The sequence below is a fragment of the Oncorhynchus nerka genome, linkage group LG3 (assembly GCF_034236695.1).
Source record: "Oncorhynchus nerka isolate Pitt River linkage group LG3, Oner_Uvic_2.0, whole genome shotgun sequence".
Taxonomy (NCBI): Eukaryota; Metazoa; Chordata; class Actinopteri; order Salmoniformes; family Salmonidae; genus Oncorhynchus; species Oncorhynchus nerka.
Genome location: NC_088398.1, coordinates 86,954,722 through 86,976,239, shown reverse-complemented (window position 1 = coordinate 86,976,239; position 21,518 = coordinate 86,954,722). Strand labels below are relative to the sequence as shown.

At 46.1% G+C, this 21,518-nt stretch overlaps 1 protein-coding gene across 2 annotated transcripts in view; it reads left to right on the top strand.

Annotated features, from left to right (window-relative positions):
• Positions 1-8,468, top strand: part of xrcc5 (X-ray repair complementing defective repair in Chinese hamster cells 5) — a 58,402-nt gene extending 49,934 nt beyond the window's left edge. The window contains exons 17-21 of one of the 2 annotated variants that reach the window (XM_065016404.1): positions 1,763-1,872; positions 5,149-5,245; positions 5,329-5,396; positions 6,269-6,343; positions 6,476-8,468. In XM_065016404.1, coding sequence (XP_064872476.1) covers positions 1,763-1,872; positions 5,149-5,245; positions 5,329-5,396; positions 6,269-6,343; positions 6,476-6,490 — 365 coding nt within the window. In that variant the 3' untranslated portion in view covers positions 6,491-8,468. Of the gene's footprint in view, positions 1-1,762; positions 1,873-5,148; positions 5,246-5,328; positions 5,397-6,268; positions 6,344-6,475 lie in introns of those variants that run through there. The other variant, XM_065016414.1, reaches the window with a different exon arrangement.
• The last annotated feature ends 13,050 nt before the right edge of the window (positions 8,469-21,518 follow it).

The window sequence follows — 21,518 nt, the reverse complement described above, 5'->3', positions numbered from 1 at the left end:
CGATACTGTGAACCATCAGATCCTCCTCTCCACCCTCTCCGAGTTGGGCATCTCCGGCGCGGCCCACGCTTGGATTGCGTCCTACCTGACAGGTCGCTCCTACCAGGTGGCGTGGCGAGAATCTGTCTCCTCACCACGTGCTCTCACCACTGGTGTCCCCAGGGCTCTGTTCTAGGCCCTCTCCTATTCTCGCTATACACCAAGTCACTTGGCTCTGTCATAACCTCACATGGTCTCTCCTATCATTGCTATGCAGACGACACACAATTAATCTTCTCCTTTCCCCCTTCTGACGACCAGGTGGCGAATCGCATCTCTGCATGTCTGGCAGACATATCAGTGTGGATGACGGATCATCACCTCAAGCTGAACCTCAGCAAGACGGAGCTGCTCTTCCTCCCGGGGAAGGACTGCCCGTTCCATGATCTCGCCATCACGGTTGACAACTCCATTGTGTCCTCCTCCCAGAGCGCTAAGAACCTTGGCGTGATCCTGGACAACACCCTGTCGTTCTCAAATAACATCAAGGCAGTGGCCCGTTCCTGTAGGTTCATGCTCTACAACATCCGCAGAGTACGACCCTGCCTCACACAGGAAGCGGCGCAGGTCCTAATTCAGGCACTTGTCATCTCCCGTCTGGATTACTGCAACTCGCTGTTGGCTGGGCTCCCTGCCTGTGCCATTAAACCCCTACAGCTCATCCAGAACGCCGCAGCCCGTCTGGTGTTCAACCTTCCCAAGTTCTCTCACGTCACCCCGCTCCTCCGCTCTCTCCACTGGCTTCCAGTTGAAGCTCGCATCCGCTACAAGACCATGGTGCTTGCCTACGGAGCTGTGAGGGGAACGGCACCTCAGTACCTCCAGGCTCTGATCAGGCCCTACACCCAAACAAGGGCACTGCGTTCATCCACCTCTGGCCTGCTCGCCTCCCTACCACTGAGGAAGTACAGTTCCCGCTCAGCCCAGTCAAAACTGTTCGCTGCTCTGGCCCCCCAATGGTGGAACAAACTCCCTCACGACGCCAGGACAGCGGAGTCAATCACCACCTTCCGGAGACACCTGAAACCCCACCTCTTTAAGGAATACCTAGGATAGGATAAAGTAATCCTACTCACCCCCCCCCCTTAAAAGATTTAGATGCACTATTGTAAAGTGGCAGTTCCACTGGATGTCATAAGGTGAACGCACCAATTTGTAAGTCGCTCTGGATAAGAGCGTCTGCTAAATGACTTAAATGTAAATGTAATGTAGTGGTTAGAGCGTTGGGCCAGTAACCAGTAGGTAGTCTAGTGGTTAGAGCGTTGGGCCAGAAACCAGTAGGTGGCCTAGTGGTTAGAGCGTTGGGTCAGTAACCAGTAGGTAGTCTAGTGGTTAGAGCGTTGGGCCAGTAACTGAAAGGTTAGCTAGATCGAATACCGAATCCTGATACAGGTACAAATCGGTCATTCTGCCCATGAACAAGGCAGTTAACCCACTGTTCCTAGGCAGAAAGCACCAATTTGTAAGTCGCTCTGGATAAGAGCGTCTGCTAAATGACTTAAATGTAATGTAAATGTAAATATGAATTTGTTCTCAACTGACTTGCCTAGTAAAAATAAAGATTAAAATGTCATTTTAATTTGTTTTTATAACTGAAGCTGGCTAGCTTTAGATAACCCTGCTTGGTAGGATACCCCTCTGGCTAGCCTTTGACCTGTCATGACCCCATCCTGACCCCATCCTGACATCTTCCTGACCCCATGTCTGTATGTGTTTCCTCCAGTGTGTCAACAGCTGACTGGCAGGATAGAGCAGTTGCTTGGCAACAAGAACATGAACTACTACATCAAGTGCATCCCCTGTATCCAGACCTTCAGAGAGCAGTCTGTTCAGGTGACCATTCAATACAACCGTTTTACATGTCGGTAGCCTGTGAACAGGTTTTACAGTGTATGTTTAACAAACAGAGACAGGGTAGAATTCTGTTAGATATAGTCCTATCATTACTTTAAATGTATACATCATTTAGCTAGATGCCCTCAATCTCACACAAATCATCAAGGAACCCACCAGGTACAACCCTAACTCTGTAAACAAGGGCACCCTCATAGACGTCATCCTGACCAACTGGCCCTCCAAATACACCTCCGCTGTCTTCAACCAGGATCTCAGCGATCACTGCCTCATTGCCTGTATCCGCTACGGAGCCGCAGTCAAACGACCACCCCTCATCACTGTCAAACGCTCCCTAAAACACTTCTGTGAGCAGGCCTTTCTAATCGACCTGGCCCGGGTTTCCTGGAAGGACATTGACCTCATCCCGTCAGTTGAGGATGCCTGGTCATTCTTTAAGAGTAACTTCCTCACCATTTTAGATAAGCATGCTCCGTTCAAAGAATGCAGAACTAAGAACAGATACAGCCCTTGGTTCACTCCAGACCTGACTGCCCTCGACCAGCACAAAAACATCCTGTGGCGGACTGCAATAGCATCGAACAGTCCCCGCGATATGCAACTGTTCAGGGAAGTCAGGAACCAATACACGCAGTCAGTCAGGAAAGCTAAGGCCAGCTTCTTCAGGCAGAAGTTTGCATCCTGTAGCTCCAACTCCAAAAAGTTCTGGGACACTGTGAAGTCCATGGAGAACAAGAGCACCTCCTCCCAGCTGCCCACTGCACTGAGGCTAGGGAACACGGTCACCACCGACAAATCCATGATTATCGAAAACTTCAACAAGCATTTCTCAACGGCTGGCCATGCCTTCCGCCTGGCTACTCCTACCTCGGCCAACAGCTCCGCCCCCCGCAGCTCCTCGCCCAAGCCTCTCCAGGTTCTCCTTTACCCAAATCCAGATAGCAGATGTTCTGAAAGAGCTGCAAAACCTGGACCCGTACAAATCAGCTGGGCTTGACAATCTGGACCCTCTATTTCTGAAACTATCTGCCGCCATTGTCGCAACCCCTATTACCAGCCTGTTCAACCTCTCTTTCATATCGTCTGAGATCCCCAAGGATTGAAAGCTGCCGCAGTCATCCCCTCTTCAAAGGGGGAGACACCCTGGACCCAAACTGCTATAGACCTATATCCATCCTGCCCTGCCTATCTAAGGTCTTCGAAAGCCAAGTCAACAAACAGGTCACTGACCATCTCGAATCCCACCGTACCTTCTCCGCTGTGCAATCTGGTTTCCGAGCCGGTCACGGGTGCACCTCAGCCACACTCAAGGTACTAAACGATATCATAACCGCCATCGATAAAAGACAGTACTGTGCAGCCGTCTTCATCGACCTCGCCAAGGCTTTCGACTCTGTCAATCACCATATTCTTATCGGCAGACTCAATAGCCTCGGTTTTTCGGATGACTGCCTTGCCTGGTTCACCAATTACTTTGCAGACAGAGCTCAGTGTGTCAAATCGGAGGGCATGCTGTCCGGTCCTCTGGCAGTCTCTATGGGGGTGCCACAGGGTTCAATTCTCGGGCCAACTCTTTTCTCTGTATATATCAATGATGTTGCTCTTGCTGCGGGCGATTCCCTGATCCACCTCTACGCAGACGACACCATTCTATATACTTTCGGCCCGTCATTGGACACTGTGCTATCTAACCTCCAAACGAGCTTCAATGCCATACAACACTCCTTCCGTGGCCTCCAACTGCTCTTAAACGCTAGTAAAACCAAATGCATGCTTTTCAACCGATCGCTGCCTGCACCTGCACGCCTGACCAGCATCACCACCCTGGATGGTTCCGACCTTGAATATGTGGACACCTATAAGTACCTAGGTGACTGGCTAGACTGCAAACTCTCCTTCCAGACCCATATCAAACATCTCCAATCGAAAATCAAATCAAGAGTCGGCTTTCTATTCCGCAACAAAGCCTCCTTCACTCACGCTGCCAAGCTTACCCTAGTAAAACTGGATGCAGTTTATCACAGTGCCATCCGTTTTGTCACTAAAGCACCTTATACTACCCACCACTGCGACTTGTATGCTCTAGTCGGCTGGCCCTTGCTACATATTCGTCGCCAGACCCACTGGCTCCAGGTCATCTACAAGGCCATGCTAGGTAAAGCTCCGCCTTATCTCAGTTCACTGGTCACGATGGAAACACCCATCCGTAGCACGCGCTCCAGCAGGTGTATCTCACTGATCATCCCTAAAGCCAACACCTCATTCGGCCGCCTTTCGTTCCAGTACTCTGCTGCCTGTGACTGGAACGAATTGCAAAAATCGCTGAAGTTGGAGACTTATCTCTCTCACCAACTTCAAACATCTGCTATCTGAGCAGCTAACCGATCGCTGCAGCTGTACATAATCTATTGGTAAACAATTAAAATTAAAAAATATACATAAAATTCATAACAGTAATGTGGATCTCCTATTGTAGGTAGGTAGGCAGGTAGGTCATGTGGATCTCCTATTGTACCTCCCTCTCCGGTAGGTAGGTAGGTAGGTAGGTAGGTAGGTAGGTAATGTGGATCTCCTATTGTAGGTAGGTAGGTAGGTAGGTAATGTGGATCTCCTATTGTACCTCCCTCTCCGGTAGGTAGGTAGGTAGGTAGGTAGTGTGGATCTCCTATTGTACCTCCCTCTCCGGTAGGTAGGTAGGTAGGTAGGTAGGTAGTGTGGATCTCCTATTGTACCTCCCTCTCCGGTAGGTAGGTAGGTAGGTAGGTAGGTAGGTAGGTAGGTAGGTAATGTGGATCTCCTATTGTACCTCCCTCTCTGGTAGGTAGGTAGGTAGGTAGGTAGTGTGGAACTCCTATTGTAGGTAGGTAGGTAGGTAGGTAGTGTGGAACTCCTATTGTACTTCCCTCTCTGGTAGGTAGGTAGGTAGGTAGTGTGGATCTCCTATTGTACCTCCCTCTCAGGTAGGTAGGTAGGTAGGTAGGTAGGTAGGTAGGTAGGTAGGTAGGTAGGTAGGTAGGTAGGTAGGTAGTGTGGATCTCCTATTGTACCTCCCTCTCTGGTTGGTAGGTAGGTAGGTAGGTAGGTAGGTAGGTAGGTAGGTAGGTAGGTAGGTAGGTAGGTAGTGTGGATCTCCTATTGTACCTCCCTCTCCGGTAGGTAGGTAGGTAGGTAGGTAGGTAGGTAGGTAGGTAGGTAGGTAGGTAGGTAGGTAGGTAGGTAGGTAATGTGGATCTCCTATTGTAACTCTTTCTTCAGGTTGGGAATGCTGATCACTACAACAGCTACATCCAGTCTCTGAAGACCAGTATTCCTGTTAGAGGCCTTCAGGAATTCTGGGACATGCTAGTCCAAGGTACAATAGCAGGCCTCATGTTAACGCTCTTTATTAAAGCAGCGTTATGTGAGCAGGTTATTAATTGTGGTATTGATTAACAGATGCCCTGACCCTGATCAACAAGGACGAAGTTGAAGGGAGCGCGTTCTCGAGTCATGATGCAAAGCAGGTACAGGAGAACCAGCTAACTACCTTCATCCAGGGTAACCAGGCGTTAGAATGGTTCATTTGAAATTAACAGACCCACAAAAATATAAAGGCAACATTTAAAGTGTTGGTCCCATGTTTCATGAGCTGAAATAAAAGATCCCAGAAATGTTCCATACACACAAAAAGCTTATTTCTCTCAAATTTGGTGCACAAATGTGTTTTCATCCCTGTTAGTGAGCATTACTCCTTCGCCAAGTTCATCCATCCACCTGACAGGTGTGGCATATCAAGGAAGTTGATTAAACAGCGTGATCATTACACACCTTGTGTGTATAATAGGCCACTCTAAAAAGTACAACGCCACAGATGTCTCAAGTTTTGAGGGAGTGTGCAATTGGCATGCTGACTGCAAGAATGTCCAACAGCTGTTGCCGGATAATTTTATGTTAATTTCTCTACCGTAAGCCACCTCCAACGTCATTTTAGAGTATTTGGCCTCACCCGCAGACCACGTGTAACCACGCCAGCCCAGGACCTCCACATCCTGCTTCCTCACCTGTGGGATTGTCTGAAGGGGGGTGCTGAGGAGGATTTTTTTTGTCTGTGGGGAAAACTGATTCTAATTGGCTAGACCTGCCTCCCTAGCGGGTGGGCCCATGCCCTCCCAGGCCCACCCATGGCTACACCACTGCCCAGTCATGTCAAATCCATAGATTAGGACATAATGAATTGATTTCAATTGACTGATTTCCTTATATGAACTGTAACTCAGTAAAGTCTTTGAAATTGTTGCGTGTATATGTTTGGTCAGTATATCGTGAGTGGTTGTAAAATGACTGACGAGAAGTTGTCCAGTCCTATTTCCTGATTGAAGCCTGACTCTGTCCTTAGTTCCTGACTGCAGGGGAGAAGAAAGAGGAGGTGGTAGCAGCTGTGGTGGACGATACAGGAGATGTGGACGACTTGGTGAGTGTTCATCTTTTGTGGTTACATTTTCAGGGAGAAAGTGTGTTCGTGGGGGGTTGGCGGCTACACATCTACAAGATCAACAGTTGTATATGTGACTTCTCTACCATGGTTTATCTCCTCTCCCTACAGCTGGACATGATGTGAGGTAGAAGACGGCGGGGTTGAGGAGTGGAGGATGAAGGAAACGTGACCAAACAGATTCAACTGTCCATCATCTGCCACCTGGAGTTAACAGCAAACTTTGGGATTTTGACCATTTATTGACTTCCCCAGAGTCAGATGATTACCATGTGGATGCCGTTTTTGTGTCTCTGCATTCAGTAGGTAGGAAGTCAGAGGTCATGCTAGCTGATATCATATACAGAGCATCCGGAAAGTATTCAGACCCCTTGACTTTTTCCACATTTCGTTACGCCTTATTCTAAAATGGATTATATTGTTGTCTTTCCTCATCAATATACACCCCATAATGACATCACAATACCCCATAATGACATCACAATACCCCATAATGACATCACAATACCCCATAATGACAAAGCAAAAACAGGTTTTTAGAAATGTTGGCAAATGTATTAAAAATAAAAACGTATTGCATTTACTCTGTCAGGTTGGATGGAGAGCATTGCTGCACAGCTATTTTCAGGTCTCTCCAGAGACTTGTCCTGAAGCCACTCCTGCGTTGTCTTGGCTGTGTGCTTAGTGTCGTTGTCCTGTTGGAAGGGGAACCTTCGCCCCAGTCTGAGGTCCTTAGCAGGTTTTCATCAAGGATCTCTCTCTGTACTTTGCTCTGTTCATCTTTCTCTCGATCCTGACTAGTCTCCAAGTCCCACAGCATGATGCTGCCACCACCATGCTTCACCGTAGGGATGGTGCCAGGTTTCCTCCAGACTTGACACTCAGCATTCAGGCCAAAGTGGTCAATCTTGGTTTCATCAGACCAGAGAATCTTGTTTCTCATGGTCTGAGAGTCCTTTAGGTGCCCTTTGGCAAACTCTAAGCTGGCTGTCATGTGCCTTTTACTGAAGAGTGGCTTCCATCTGGCCACTCTACCATAAAGGCCTGATTGGTGGAATGCTGCAGAGATGGTTGTCCTTCTGGAAGGTTCTCCCATCTCCACAGAGGAACGCTGGAGCTCTGTCAGAGTGACCATCGGGTTATTAGTCACCTCCCTGACCAAGGCCCTTCTCCCCCGATTGCTCAGTTTGGCTGGACGGCCAGCTCTAGGAAGAGTCTTGGTGGTTCCAAACTTCTTCCATTTAAGAATGATGGAGGCCACTGTTTTCTTGGGGACCTTCAATACTGCAGACATTTATTGGTACCCTTCCCCAGATCTGTGCCTTGATACCATCCTGTCTCGGAGCTATACGGACAAATCTTTCAACCTCATGACTTGGTTTTTGATCTGACATGCACTGTCAACTGTGGGACCTTATATAGACAGGTGTGTGCCTTTCCAAATCATGTCCAATCAATTGAATTTACCTCAAGTGGACTCCAATCAAGTTGTAGAAACATCTCAAGGATGGTCAATGGAAACAGGATGTACCTGAGCTCCATTTCAAGTCATAAGGCAAAGGGTCTGAATACTTTTGTATGGACACCATTTTTATCTGACTGTGGGGAAGTAGATAACTGGCTTCATTGTCAAAATCTCAACGTATCCCTTTAACCTGTACATTACAGTAGCACTCTCTCTGTCCAGATAGTCTACACGTAGACTCACTATACAGGTACTGAAACCATTTCTCAGACTGAACAATGGTTGAGGTTGTTTGTTGATCGAGATAGATGTATCACTACTTCAAAATTCGTCTCTGTATGGCTCTGCTTTGTCAACTTGGTTTAAATGGTTTGTCAACTTGGTTTAAATAGTTTGTCAACTTGGTTTAAATGGTTTGTCAACATGGCTCTGCTTTGTCAACTTGGTTTAAATGCTTTGTCAACTTGGTTTAAATGCTTTGTCAACTTGGTTTAAATGCTTTGTCAACTTGGTTTAAATGCTTTGTCTCTGTATGGCTCTGCTTTGTCAACTTGGTTTAAGTGATTTGTCTGAACTTGTGTCTGTACGTCTACGTAGAATTCTCTCAAGTTAATAAAATGGTTGTCTTTTTCTTTATAAGATCTGAACCAGTGACTGACCCACTATGACACTAGTGCTCTACTGTCCCACTGGCTTTCTGAACAGTACTTACATTGATTTAATACATTCTTTAAACAAAATATCACATTTATACATGAATACATTATTCAGCAAAATCCACCAGAACACAAACATCACTGAATTAGCTTAAAGAGCATGAGGCCTAAATTCAATCAGATGAAGTGTTTACATTTAAGTCATTTAGCAGACGCTCTTATCCAGAGCGACTTACAAATTGGTGCATTCACCTTATGACATCCAGTGGAACAGCCACTTTACAATAGTGCATCTAGGTCTTTTAAGGGGGGGTGAGAAGGATTACTTTATCCTATCCTAGGTATTCCTTAAAGAGGTGGGGTTTCAGGTGTCTCCGGAAGGTGGTGATTGACTCCGCTGTCCTGGCGTCATGAGGGAGTTTGTTCCACCATTGGGGGGCCAGAGCAGCGAACAGCTTTGACTGGGCTGAGCGGGAACTGTACTTCCTCAGTGGTAGGGAGGCGAGCAGGCCAGAGGTGGATGAACGCAGTGCCCTTGTTTGGGTGTAGGGCCTGATCAGAGCCTGGAGGTACTGAGGTGCCGTTCCCCTCACAGCTCCGTAGGCAAGCACCATGGTCTTGTAGCGGATGCGAGCTTCAACTGGAAGCCAGTGGAGAGAGCGGAGGAGCGGGGTGACGTGAGAGAACTTGGGAAGGTTGAACACCAGACGGGCTGCGGCGTTCTGGATGAGTTGTAGGGGTTTAATGGCACAGGCAGGGAGCCCAGCCAACAGCGAGTTGCAGTAATCCAGACGGGAGATGACAAGTGCCTGGATTAGGACCTGCGCCGCTTCCTGTGTGAGGCAGGGTCGTACTCTGCGGATGTTGTAGAGCATGAACCTACAGGAACGGGCCACCGCCTTGATGTTAGTTGAGAACGACAGGGTGTTGTCCAGGATCACGCCAAGGTTCTTAGCGCTCTGGGAGGAGGACACGATGGAGTTGTCAACCGTGATGGCGAGATCATGGAACGGGCAGTCCTTCCCCGGGAGGAAGAGCAGCTCCGTCTTGCCGAGGTTCAGCTTGAGGTGGTGATCCGTCATCCACACTGATATGTCTGCCAGACATGCAGAGATGCGATTCGCCACCTGGTCATCAGAGGGGGGAAAGGAGAAGATTAATTGTGTGTCGTCTGCATAGCAATGATAGGAGAGACCATGTGAGGTTATGACAGAGCCAAGTGACTTGGTGTATATCGAGAATAGGAGAGGGCCTAGAACAGAGCCCTGGGGGACACCAGTGGTGAGAGCGCGTGGTGAGGAGACAGATTCTCGCCACGCCACCTGGTAGGAGCGACCTGTCAGGTAGGACGCAATCCAAGCGTGGGCCGCGCCGGAGATGCCCAACTCGGAGAGGGTGGAGAGGAGGATCTGATGGTTCACAGTATTGAAGGCAGCCGATAGGTCTAGAAGGATGAGAGCAGAGGAGAGAGAGTTAGCTTTAGCAGTGCGGAGTGCCTCCGTGATACAGAGAAGAGCAGTCTCAGTTGAATGACTAGTCTTGAAACCTGTGTTAACTGGTTAGTCGGCCGCATGGATGGTGTTTTGAAGGGAGAACTGTGCGGGAACCGTCAAATCGGTGAGCAGCTGCTCTTTGTCACGAAGCCACACCCATCCAATTGTTAGAAATTCAGAAAATTGAAAAATCATTCAAGGAAATAATGATTGAGATGATCACATTCCAGTGTTTTCAACTTGAAGGCTGCATGGGATTTCTCAATGCAACATACTTCCTCACTTCATGGTCTTATTGTCGTGGACAGATTTTGGGTGGAGTAAACCCTCTCGCCTCTTACATTTTCATCTAACCTTGTATGTGTGAAATAGGACAACCACCAATTTTTTTTTAACCCCCCTTTCCTAACCTTAACCTTATTCTCTTAACCTGTGGTGAAAATTCTCCTAACTTGGTACAAAAAAGTCAGATCTGGCCATAGCTCTATCGAAGTGGCCTGTTTTTTTTAGGTGGTCCGTACAGTGCATTCGGAAAGTATTCAGACCCCTTGACTTTTTCCACATTTTGTAACGTCACAGCCTTATTCTAAAATCACCCCAAAATCTATGTGGAGAGCTCAAATTCAAGCCCCCCTGTGTGCTACTATAGAGTTACATTAGAAGTGCCCATCCAAGAAGGCTCAAGGTCATTGGACACAGATAAAAATTTGTCAAATCACGTTATATATCTACCGTAGCTTTGATTGGACTGATCATGGCAACGTACTTTCAAAATCTTAGCAAGCAGTCATCATCATCGAATCAAGTCGACAATCTACTGGAAAATCCTTCTCGTATGAAGAGAAATTATAGATAAAACTTATCAGTGCTCATCGGCCATTGGACATAAACGTTACACAAGTTAGAAATAGCAAATTGAATAATGAGTGGCTTTGAAGGAAACAGTGGCTAACTGTAAGCAATGCAAAGCAATCACTAGCCTGCTATTCAGTCGAGTGGGTGTGTGGTCCCAAATCTGGGTTTAAGGGTCTCTTTTCTAGGCTTAAAAGGAGAAACGTTCAACATTGGCCATGCTGTGTTATTGGACCATAAACAGATCATCGAGGCAGATGGATGATTTTAAATGTGTTATTGGACCATAAACACATCATCGAGGTAGATGGATGATTTTAAATGTGTTATTGGACCATAAACAGATCATCGAGGCAGATGGATGATTTTAAACGTGTTATTGGACCATAAACAGATCATCGAGGCAGATGGATGATTTTAAATGTGTTATTGGACCATAAACAGATCATCGAGGCAGATGGATGATTTTAAACGTGTTATTGGACCATAAACAGATCATCGAGGCAGATGGATGATTTTAAACGTGTTATTGGACCATAAACAGATCATCGAGGCAGATGGATGATTTTAAATGTGTTATTGGACCATAAACAGATTTGGCTCATTAACCTTACAGACCAAATAATGATGATCCACGCTTCTGTCGTGTCTTTACTTTCATTAAATGAAGACGTTTCGTTTTTATCAAAGATTCTCTGTAATTAGTATTACGCGATCAAATTGATTAATTATGTAACTGTAATTAACTAGGAAGTCGGGGCACCAAGGAAAATATTCAGATTACAAAGTTATCATTTCCTAAAATAACTTTTCTGATCAATTAGTCTTCGAATTAATGAACTATTTACTTTACCTCACGTTAGTCTCATTCCAAACGTCTTAAATTGTTGGTTATCTGCACAAACCCAGTCTTCACTATGAGTCATCCATACTTCAATTGTCTTAAATCATTTATTAATTACTAACTGAGTAATTCCCCCCGAAATGCATAAACAAACAAACAAGGTAAATATGGTTACAAGACAAGTAGGCTAAACCGGCATGGCAGCTTGTTAGACAAAAGGGGTGTTACGCCCTGACCTTAGTTATCTTTGTTTTCTTTATTATCTTGGTTAGGCCAGGGTGCGACATGGGTGATTTATGTGTTTTTGTCTTGTCTAGGGGTTTTTGTAGATTTATGGGGTTGTGTTTTTTTTAGGTGTCTAGGTAAGTCTATGGTTGCCTGGATTGGTTCTCAATCGGAGGCAGGTGTTTATCGTTGTCTCTGATTGGGAGCCATATTTAGACAGCCATATTCTTTGGGTATTTTGTGTGTTAATTGTTTCCTGTCTTTGTGTTTTCTGCACCAGTTAGGACTGTTTCGGTTTTCACGTTTATTGTTTTGTAGTTAGTTCATGTTAAGTGTCTCTTATTAAATAACCATGAACTATAACCACGCTGCGTTTTGGTCCGCCTCTCCTTCCCAGGAAGAAAGCCGTGACAGAATCACCCACCACAACAGGACCAAAACGGCGTGGTGAAAAGAAGCAGCAGCAGCAGCAACAACAGCAAGAGAAGCAGAATCTGGACTATACGACTTGGGAAGAGATAGACAGGTGGGCGGTCGACCCAGGGAGAGTGCCGGAGCCCGCCTGGGATTCGCTGGAGCAGTGCGAGGAGGGTTATAGGAGAATGGAAGCCCGAGAGTCAGCCCCGTGTTATGCTGTGGAGCGTACGGTGTCCCCAGTGCGGGTGCATAGCCCGGTGCGGTACATACCAGCACCTCGTATCGGCCAGGCTAGAGAGGGCATCGAGCCAAGTGCCATGAAGCCGGCTCTACGCATCTGGTCTCCTTGGGCCTGCGTACATGGCACCAGCCTTACGCATGGTGTCCCCGGTTCGCCTGCACAGCCCAGTGCGGGCTATTCCACCTCGCCGCACTGGCAGGGCGACCGGGAGCATTCAACCAGGTAAGGTTGGGCAGGCTCGGTGCTCAAGAGCTCCAGTGCGCCTGCACGGTCCGGTCTAACCAGTGCCACCTCCACACACCGCCAGAGTCTCCCGTCTGTCCAGAGCCGCCAGAGTCTCCCGTCTGTCCAGAGCCGCCAGAGTCTCCCGTCTGTCCAGAGCCGCCAGAGTCTCCCGTCTGTCCAGAGCCGCCAGAGTCTCCCGTCTGTCCAGAGCCTGTCCAGAGAGTCTCCCGTCTGTCCAGAGCCGCCAGAGTCTCCCGTCTGTCCAGAGCCGCCAGAGTCTCCCGTCTGTCCAGAGCCGCCAGAGTCTCCCGTCTGTCCAGAGCCGCCAAAGTCTCCCGTCTGTCCAGAGCCGACAGTCAGCCAGGATCCGCCAGAGCCGCCATTCAGCCAGAAGCTGCCAGAGCCGTCAATCAGCCTGAGCTACCTCTCAGTTCTGAGCTACATCTCAGTCCTGTGCTACCCCTCAGTCCTAAGGGGAAGTAGGGGTCAACTGAGATGAGACGCTACAAAGTTGATACTTATAACAATTGAAATGCTAATCCTTTGCACATGAACGCTCACCCATTCAGGAACAATTGCAATCAATCAATATATTTACGCTCAGTGTGTCGTCGGGGTCTTTGTTGAAAAGTTTGTTTATGTTGGAGACTTTTGTCCGTCTCTCTGTCTCTGGTTAGAGGGGATAGTTCAGAGCGACATTCATTCATGTTGTTGTAGAATGGATGTTCCGGCAGTTGTCGTTCTTCGCGTTCAATGATACCGAATTCCTAGCTGCAGACTAGTAATTAACCTCTTGAACCTCTGGGGGCAGTATTTCATTTTTGGATGAAAAACGTTCCCGTTTTAAACAAGATATTTTGTCACGAAAAGATGCTCGACTATACATATAATTGACAGCTTTGGAAAGAAAACACTCTGACGTTTCCAAAACTGCAAAGATATTGTCTGTGAGTGCCACAGAACTAATTCTACAGGCGAAACAAAGATGAAACTTCAAACAGGAAGTGAGCCAGATTTTTGAGGCGCTGTGTTCCAATGTCTCCTTATATGGCTGTGAATGCGCCAGGAACGAGCCTACACTTTCTGTCGTTTCCCCAAGGTGTCTGCAGCATTGTGACGTATTTGTAGGCATATCATTGGAAGATTGACCATAAGAGACTACATTTACCAGGTGTCCACCTGATGTCCTCCGTCGAAATTGGTGCGTATTCTCCAGCCTCATGTATTTTTCCATGTGATTCAGAGGAGAAACCAAACTGCCACGATTGACTTATCATCGAATAGATATGTGAAAAACACCTTGAGGATTGATTCTAAACAACGTTTGCCATGTTTCTGTCGATATTATGGAGTTAATTTGGAAAAAAGTTTGGCGTTTTGATGACTGCATTTTCGCATTTTTTTCTTAGCCAAACGTGATGAACAAAACGGAGCGATTTCTCCTACACAAATAATATTTTTGAAAAAATTTAACATTTGCTATCTAACTGAGAGTCTCCTCATTGAAAACATCCGAAGTTCTTCAAAGGTAAATGATTTTATTTGAATGCTTTTCTTGTTTTTGTGAAAATGTTGCCTGCTGAATGCTAGGCTTAATGCTATGCTAGCTATCAATACTCTTACACAAATGCTTGTTTTGCTATGGTTGAAAAGCATATTTTGAAAATCTGAGATGACAGTGTTGTTAACAAAAGGCTAAGCTTGAGAGCCAATATATTTATTTCATTTGCGATTTTCATGAATAGTTAACGTTGCGTTATGGTAATGAGCTTGAGGCTATAATTACGATCCCGTATACGGGATTGCTCGTCGCTACAGGTTAATATCAAAGACTTGTTCTTATTCTGTCGGTATCGATAGTCTAAGAGTTTAACAACGTGGTATGGTTAAAAGATTCAGCAATGGTCTGCAACCTTTGTACTCCCATGATTGAGAGAAATATGGTCTGGTGATCATTTCTCAAAGTTGGGTTTTATTCGGAATTGCAGAAAAGGGCTGTTCCAGGATGCCTGACCCTAACCCCAATTCCCTTTCTGAGTTTTTCTTCATTAAACAGTCCAAAATCACATTGTAAAATTGTGTAAACCGTATCATATTCACTCATTCATCTTATACAACAATTAGATGTAAACCTCATCTGAGGCTGTTATATAAACAGCGTTATGGTAATGTGGCCACACCATCTCCCATGAGCTTCCCCAAGTTGTAACAAACGGACCAGTTCGTAGCTGGAATCTTCACTGATCTTTTATACTTTCTCCGGAACATGAAATTTGTTCGGACGTCGAGTTCTGTGAGGTGGAAGAAATTCCTTTATTCTCTATGAAACTTCACTCTATCTCTATACTGTGTGGCCATGAGGAGATCCTCAGGAATTTACGACCTCTCTGACCACAGCAGCGTAGTTGAAGTAGGAAAGGGGGAGGCAGGGAGAGGGGGATGGGGCTTGCTGTACCCAAAGAGGGCAACGTCATGACACTTCTTTGAAAATATATATAATGCAATTAAAGACTTTAAATCTGGGAAAACTCCAGGGCTGGATGGCATACCAGTTGAGGTATACCAAACATATTTAGATGTACTCAGAGGACCATTATTAGCATGTTTTAACCATTAGCATGTTTTAATTACTATTACTATTACTATTTGTCGTCCTTAACGTAGGAGACACTGCTAGCTAGCCAACAGCTAGCCAACGTCTACCGATTAGAACTCAACAACCCGGTCGCATTCCGCCTCGCTCCACAGGTAGTATCACATTTTCATTTCATTTCATTACAGTACAACGGTTTGATTTGTTTGATCGTAGCTAGCTACATAGCTAGCTACATAGCCGTCTCTGTATCAAAGATAATTGTGTAGTCTAGAGCGATTTTCTAGGTTACCTAGCCAGCTATTGTCGTTCTTTTAACGCAACGTAACGTAATCAACACTGCTAGCTAGCCAGCTAGCCCCCGAATCAACAACGCAGCCACTGCCAGCTAGCCTACAAAGTCAACAACGCAGCCACTGCCAGCTAGCCTACTTCAGCAGTACTGTATCATTTTTAATCATTTTAGTCAATAAGATTCTTGCTACGTAAGCTCAACTTTCTGAACATTCGAGACGTGTAGTCCACTTGTCATTCCAATCTCCTTTGCATTAGCGTAGCCTCTTCTGTAGCCTGTCAACTATGTGTCTGTCTATCCCTGTTCTCTCCTCTCTGCACAGACCATACAAACGCTCCACACCGCGTGGCCGCGGCCACCCTAATCTGGTGGTCCCAGCGCGCACGACCCACGTGGAGTTCCAGGTCTCCGGTAGCCTCTGGAACTGCCGATCTGAGGCCAACAAGGCAGAGTTCATCTCAGCCTATGCCCCCTCCAGTCCCTCGACTTCTTGGCACTGACGGAAACATGGATCACCACAGATAACACTGCTACTCCTACTGCTCTCTCTTCGTCCGCCCACGTGTTCTCGCACACCCCGAGAGCTTCTGGTCAGCGGGGTGGTGGCACCGGGATCCTCATCTCTCCCAAGTGGTCATTCTCTCTTTCTCCCCTTACCCATCTGTCTATCGCCTCCTTTGAATTCCATGCTGTCACAGTTACCAGCCCTTTCAAGCTTAACATCTTTATCATTTAGCGCCCTCCAGGTTCCCTCGGAGAGTTCATCAATGAGCTTGATGCCTTGATAAGCTCCTTTCCTGAGGACGGCTCACCTCTCACAGTTCTGGGCGACTTTAACCTCCCCACGTCTACCTTTGACTCATTCCTCTCTGCCTCCTTCTTTCCACTCCTCTCCTCTTTTGACCTCTCCCTCTCACCTTCCCCCTACTCACAAGGCAGGCAATACGCTCGACCTCATCTTTACTAGATGCTGTTCTTCCACTAACCTCATTGCAACTCCTCCAAGTCTCCGACCACTACCTTGTATCCTTTTCCCTCTCGCTCTCATCCAACACTTCCCACACTGCCCCTACTCGGATGGTATCGCGCCGTCCCAACCTTCGCTCTCTCTCCCCGCTACTCTCTCCTCTTCCATCCTATCATCTCTTCCCTCTGCTCAAACCTTCTCCAACCTATCTCCTGATTCTGTCTCCTCAACCCTCCTCTCCTCCCTTTCTGCATCCTTTGACTCTCTATGTCCCCTATCCTCCAGGCCGGCTCGGTCCTCCCTCCCGCCTCCGTGGCTCGACGACTCATTGCGAGCTCACAGAACAGGGCTCCTGGCAGCCGAGCGGAAATGGAGGAAAACTCGCCTCCCTGCGGACCTTTCACTCCCTCCTCTCTACATTTTCCTCTTCTGTCGCTGCTGCTAAAGCCACTTTCTACCACTCTAAATTCCAAGCATCTGCCTCTAACCCTAGGAAGCTCTTTGCCACCTTCTCCTCCCTCCTGAATCCCCCTCCTCCCTCTCTGCAGATGACTTCGTCAACCATTTTGAAAAGAAGGTCGACGACATCCGATCCTCGTTTGCTAAGTCAAACGACACCGCTGGTTCTGCTCACACTGCCCTACCCTGTGCTCTGACCTCTTTCTCCCCTCTCTCTCCAGATGAAATCTCGCGTCTTGTGACGGCCGGCCGCCCAACAACCTGCCCGCTTGACCCTATCCTCCTCTCTTCTCCAGACCATTTCCGGAGACCTTCTCCCTTACCTCACCTCGCTCATCAACTCATCCCTGACCGCTGGCTACGTCCCTTCCGTCTTCAAGAGAGCGAGAGTTGCACCCTTCTGAAAAAACCTACACTCGATCCCTCCGATGTCAACAACTACAGACCAGTATCCCTTCTTTCTTTTCTCTCCAAAACCCTTGAACGTGCCGTCCTTGGCCAGCTCTCCCGCTATTTCTCTCAGAATGACCTTCTTGATCCAAATCAGTCAGGTTTCAAGACTAGTCATTCAACTGAGACTGCTCTTCTCTGTATCACGGAGGCGCTCCGCACTGCTAAAGCTAACTCTCTCTCCTCTGCTCTCATCCTTCTAGACCTATCGGCTGCCTTCGATACTGTGAACCATCAGATCCTCCTCTCCACCCTCTCCGAGTTGGGCATCTCCGGCGCGGCCCACGCTGGATTGCGTCCTACCTGACAGGTCGCTCCTACCAGGTGGCGTGGCGAGAATCCGTCTCCTCACCACGTGCTCACCACTGGTGTCCCCAGGGCTCTGTTCTAGGCCCTCTCCTATTCTCGCTATACACCAAGTCACTTGGCTCTGTCATAACCTCACATGGTCTCTCCTATCATTGCTATGCAGACGACACACAATTAATCTTCTCCTTTCCCCCTTCTGATGACCAGGTGGCGAATCGCATCTCTGCATGTCTGGCAGACATATCAGTGTGGATGACGGATCACCACCTCAAGCTGAACCTCGGCAAGACGGAGCTGCTCTTCCTCCCGGGGAAGGACTGCCCGTTCCATGATCTCGCCATCACGGTTGACAACTCCACTGTGTCCTCCTCCCAGAGCGCTAAGAACCTTGGCGTGATCCTGGACAACACCCTGTCGTTCTCAACTAACATCAAGGCGGTGGCCCGTTCCTGTAGGTTCATGCTCTACAACATCCGCAGAGTACGACCCTGCCTCACAGAGGAAGCGGCGCAGGTCCTAATCCAGGCACTTGTCATCTCCCGTCTGGATTACTGCAACTCGCTGTTGGCTGGGCTCCCTGCCTGTGCCATTAAACCCCTACAACTCATCCAGAACGCCGCAGCCCGTCTGGTGTTCAACCTTCCCAAGTTCTCTCACGTCACCCCGCTCCTCCGCTCTCTCCACTGGCTTCCAGTTGAAGCTCGCATCCGCTACAAGACCATGGTGCTTGCCTACGGAGCTGTGAGGGGAACGGCACCTCAGTACCTCCAGGCTCTGATCAGGCCCTACACCCAAACAAGGGCACTGCGTTCATCCACCTCTGGCCTGCTCGCCTCCCTACCACTGAGGAAGTACAGTTCCCGCTCAGCCCTCTCAAAACTGTTCGCTGCTCTGGCCCCCCAATGGTGGAAAAAACTCCCTCACGACGCCAGGACAGCGGAGTCAATCACCACCTTCCGGAGACACCTGAAACCCCACCTCTTTAAGGAATACCTAGGATAGGATAAAGTAATCCTTCCCACCCCCCTTAAAAGATTTAGATGCACTATTGTAAAGTGGCTGTTCCACTGGATGTCATAAGGTGAATGCACCAATTTGTAAGTCGCTCTGGATAAGAGCGTCTGCTAAATGACTTAAATGTAAATGTAATGTAATGTCTCTATTATAATATGACAGACCAGGTAGATCTGCTGTCTCTATTATATTATAACAGACCAGCTAGATCTACTGTCTCTAATATATTATGACAGACCATGTAGATATACTGTCTCTATCATATTATGACAGACCAGCTAGATCTACTGTCTCTATTATATTATGACAGACCAGCTAGATCTACTGTCTCTATTATATTATGACAGACCAGCTAGATCTACTGTGTCTATTATATTATGACAGACCAGCTAGATCTACTGTCTCTATTATATTATGACAGACCAGCTAGATCTACTGTCTCTATTATATTATGACAGACCAGGTAGATCTACTGTCTCTATTATATTATGACAGACCAGGTAGATCTACTGTCTCTAAAATATTATGACAGACCAGCTAGATCTACTGTCTCTATTATATTATGACAGACCAGGTAGATCTACTGTCTCTATTATATTATGACAGACCAGGTAGATCTACTGTCTCTATTATATTATGACAGACCAGCTAGATCTACTGTCTCTATTATATTACGACAGACAAGGTAGATATACTGTCTCTATTATATAATGACAGACCAGCTAGATCAACTGTCTCTAATTATATTATGATAGACCAGCTAGATCTACTGTCTCTATTATATTATGACAGACCAGGTAGATATACTGTCTCTATTATATAATGACAGACCAGCTAGATCTACTGTCTCTATTATATTATGACAGACCAGCTAGATCTACTGTTTCTATTATATTATGACAGACCAGCTATATCTACTGTCTCTATTATATTATGACAGACCAGGTAGATCTACTGTCTCTATTATATTATGACAGACCAGCTAGATCTACTGTCTCTATTATATGACATACCAGCTAGATCTACTGTCTCTATTATATTATGACAGACCAGGTAGATCTACTGTCTCTATTATATTATGACAGACCAGCTAGATCTACTGTCTCTATTGTATTATGACAGACCAGCTAGATCTACTGTCTCTTTTATATTATGATAGACCAGCTAGATCTACTGTCTCAAATGTATTATGACAGATCAGCTAGATCTACTGTCTCTATTATATTATGACAGACCAGCTAGATCTACTGTCTCTATTATATTATGACAGACCAGCTAGATCTACTGTCTCTATTATATTATGACAGACCAGGTAGATCTACTGTCTCTATTATATTATGACAGACCAGGTAGATCTACTGTCTCTATTATATTATGACAGACCAGCTAGATCTACTGTCTCTATTATATTATGACAGACCAGCTAGATCTACTGTCTCTATTATATTATGACAGACCAGCTAGATCTACTGTCTCTATTATATTATGACAGACCAGCTAGATCTACTGTCTCTCTGTCTCTATTATATGATGACAGATCAGCTAGATCTACTGTCTCTATTATATTATGACAGACCAGCTAGATCTACTGTCTCTATTATATTATGACAGACCAGCTAGATCTACTGTCTCTATTATATTATGACAGACCAGCTAGAACTATTGTCTCTATTATAATATGACAGACCAGCTAGATCTACTGTCTCTATTATATTATGACAGACCAGCTAGATCTACTGTCTCTATTATATTATGACAGACCAGCTAGATCTACTGTCTCTATTATATTATGACAGACCAGCTAGATCTACTGTCTCTATTATATTATGACAGACCAGCTAGATCTACTGTTTCTATTATATTATGACAGACCAGCTATATCTACTGTCTCTATTATATTATGACAGACCAGGTAGATCTACTGTCTCTATTATATTATGACAGACCAGCTAGATCTACTGTCTCTATTATATTATGACAGACCAGCTAGATCTACTGTCTCTATTATATTATGACAGACCAGCTAGATCTACTGTCTCTATTATATTATGACAGACCAGCTAGATCTACTGTCTCTATTATATTATGACAGACCAGCTAGATCTACTGTCTACTGTCTCTATTATATTATGACAGACCAGCTAGATCTACTGTCTCTATTATATTATGACAGACCAGCTAGATCTACTGTCTCTATTATATTATGACAGACCAGCTAGATCTACTGTCTCTATTATATTATGACAGACCAGCTAGATCTACTGTCTCTATTATATTATGACAGACCAGGTAGATCTACTGTCTCTATGTCTCTATTATATTATGACAGACCAGGTAGATATACTGTCTCTATTATATTATGACAGACCAGCTAGATCTACTGTCTCTATTGTATTATGACAGACCAGCTAGATCTACTATCTACTGTCTCTATTATATTATGACAGATCAGCTAGATCTACTGTCTCTATTATATTATGACAGACCAGCTAGATCTACTGTCTCTATTATATTATGACAGACCAGCTAGATCTACTGTCTCTATTATATTATGACAGACCAGCTAGATCTACTGTCTCTATTATATTATGACAGACCAGCTAGATCTACTGTCTCTATTATATTATGACAGACCAGCTAGATCTACTG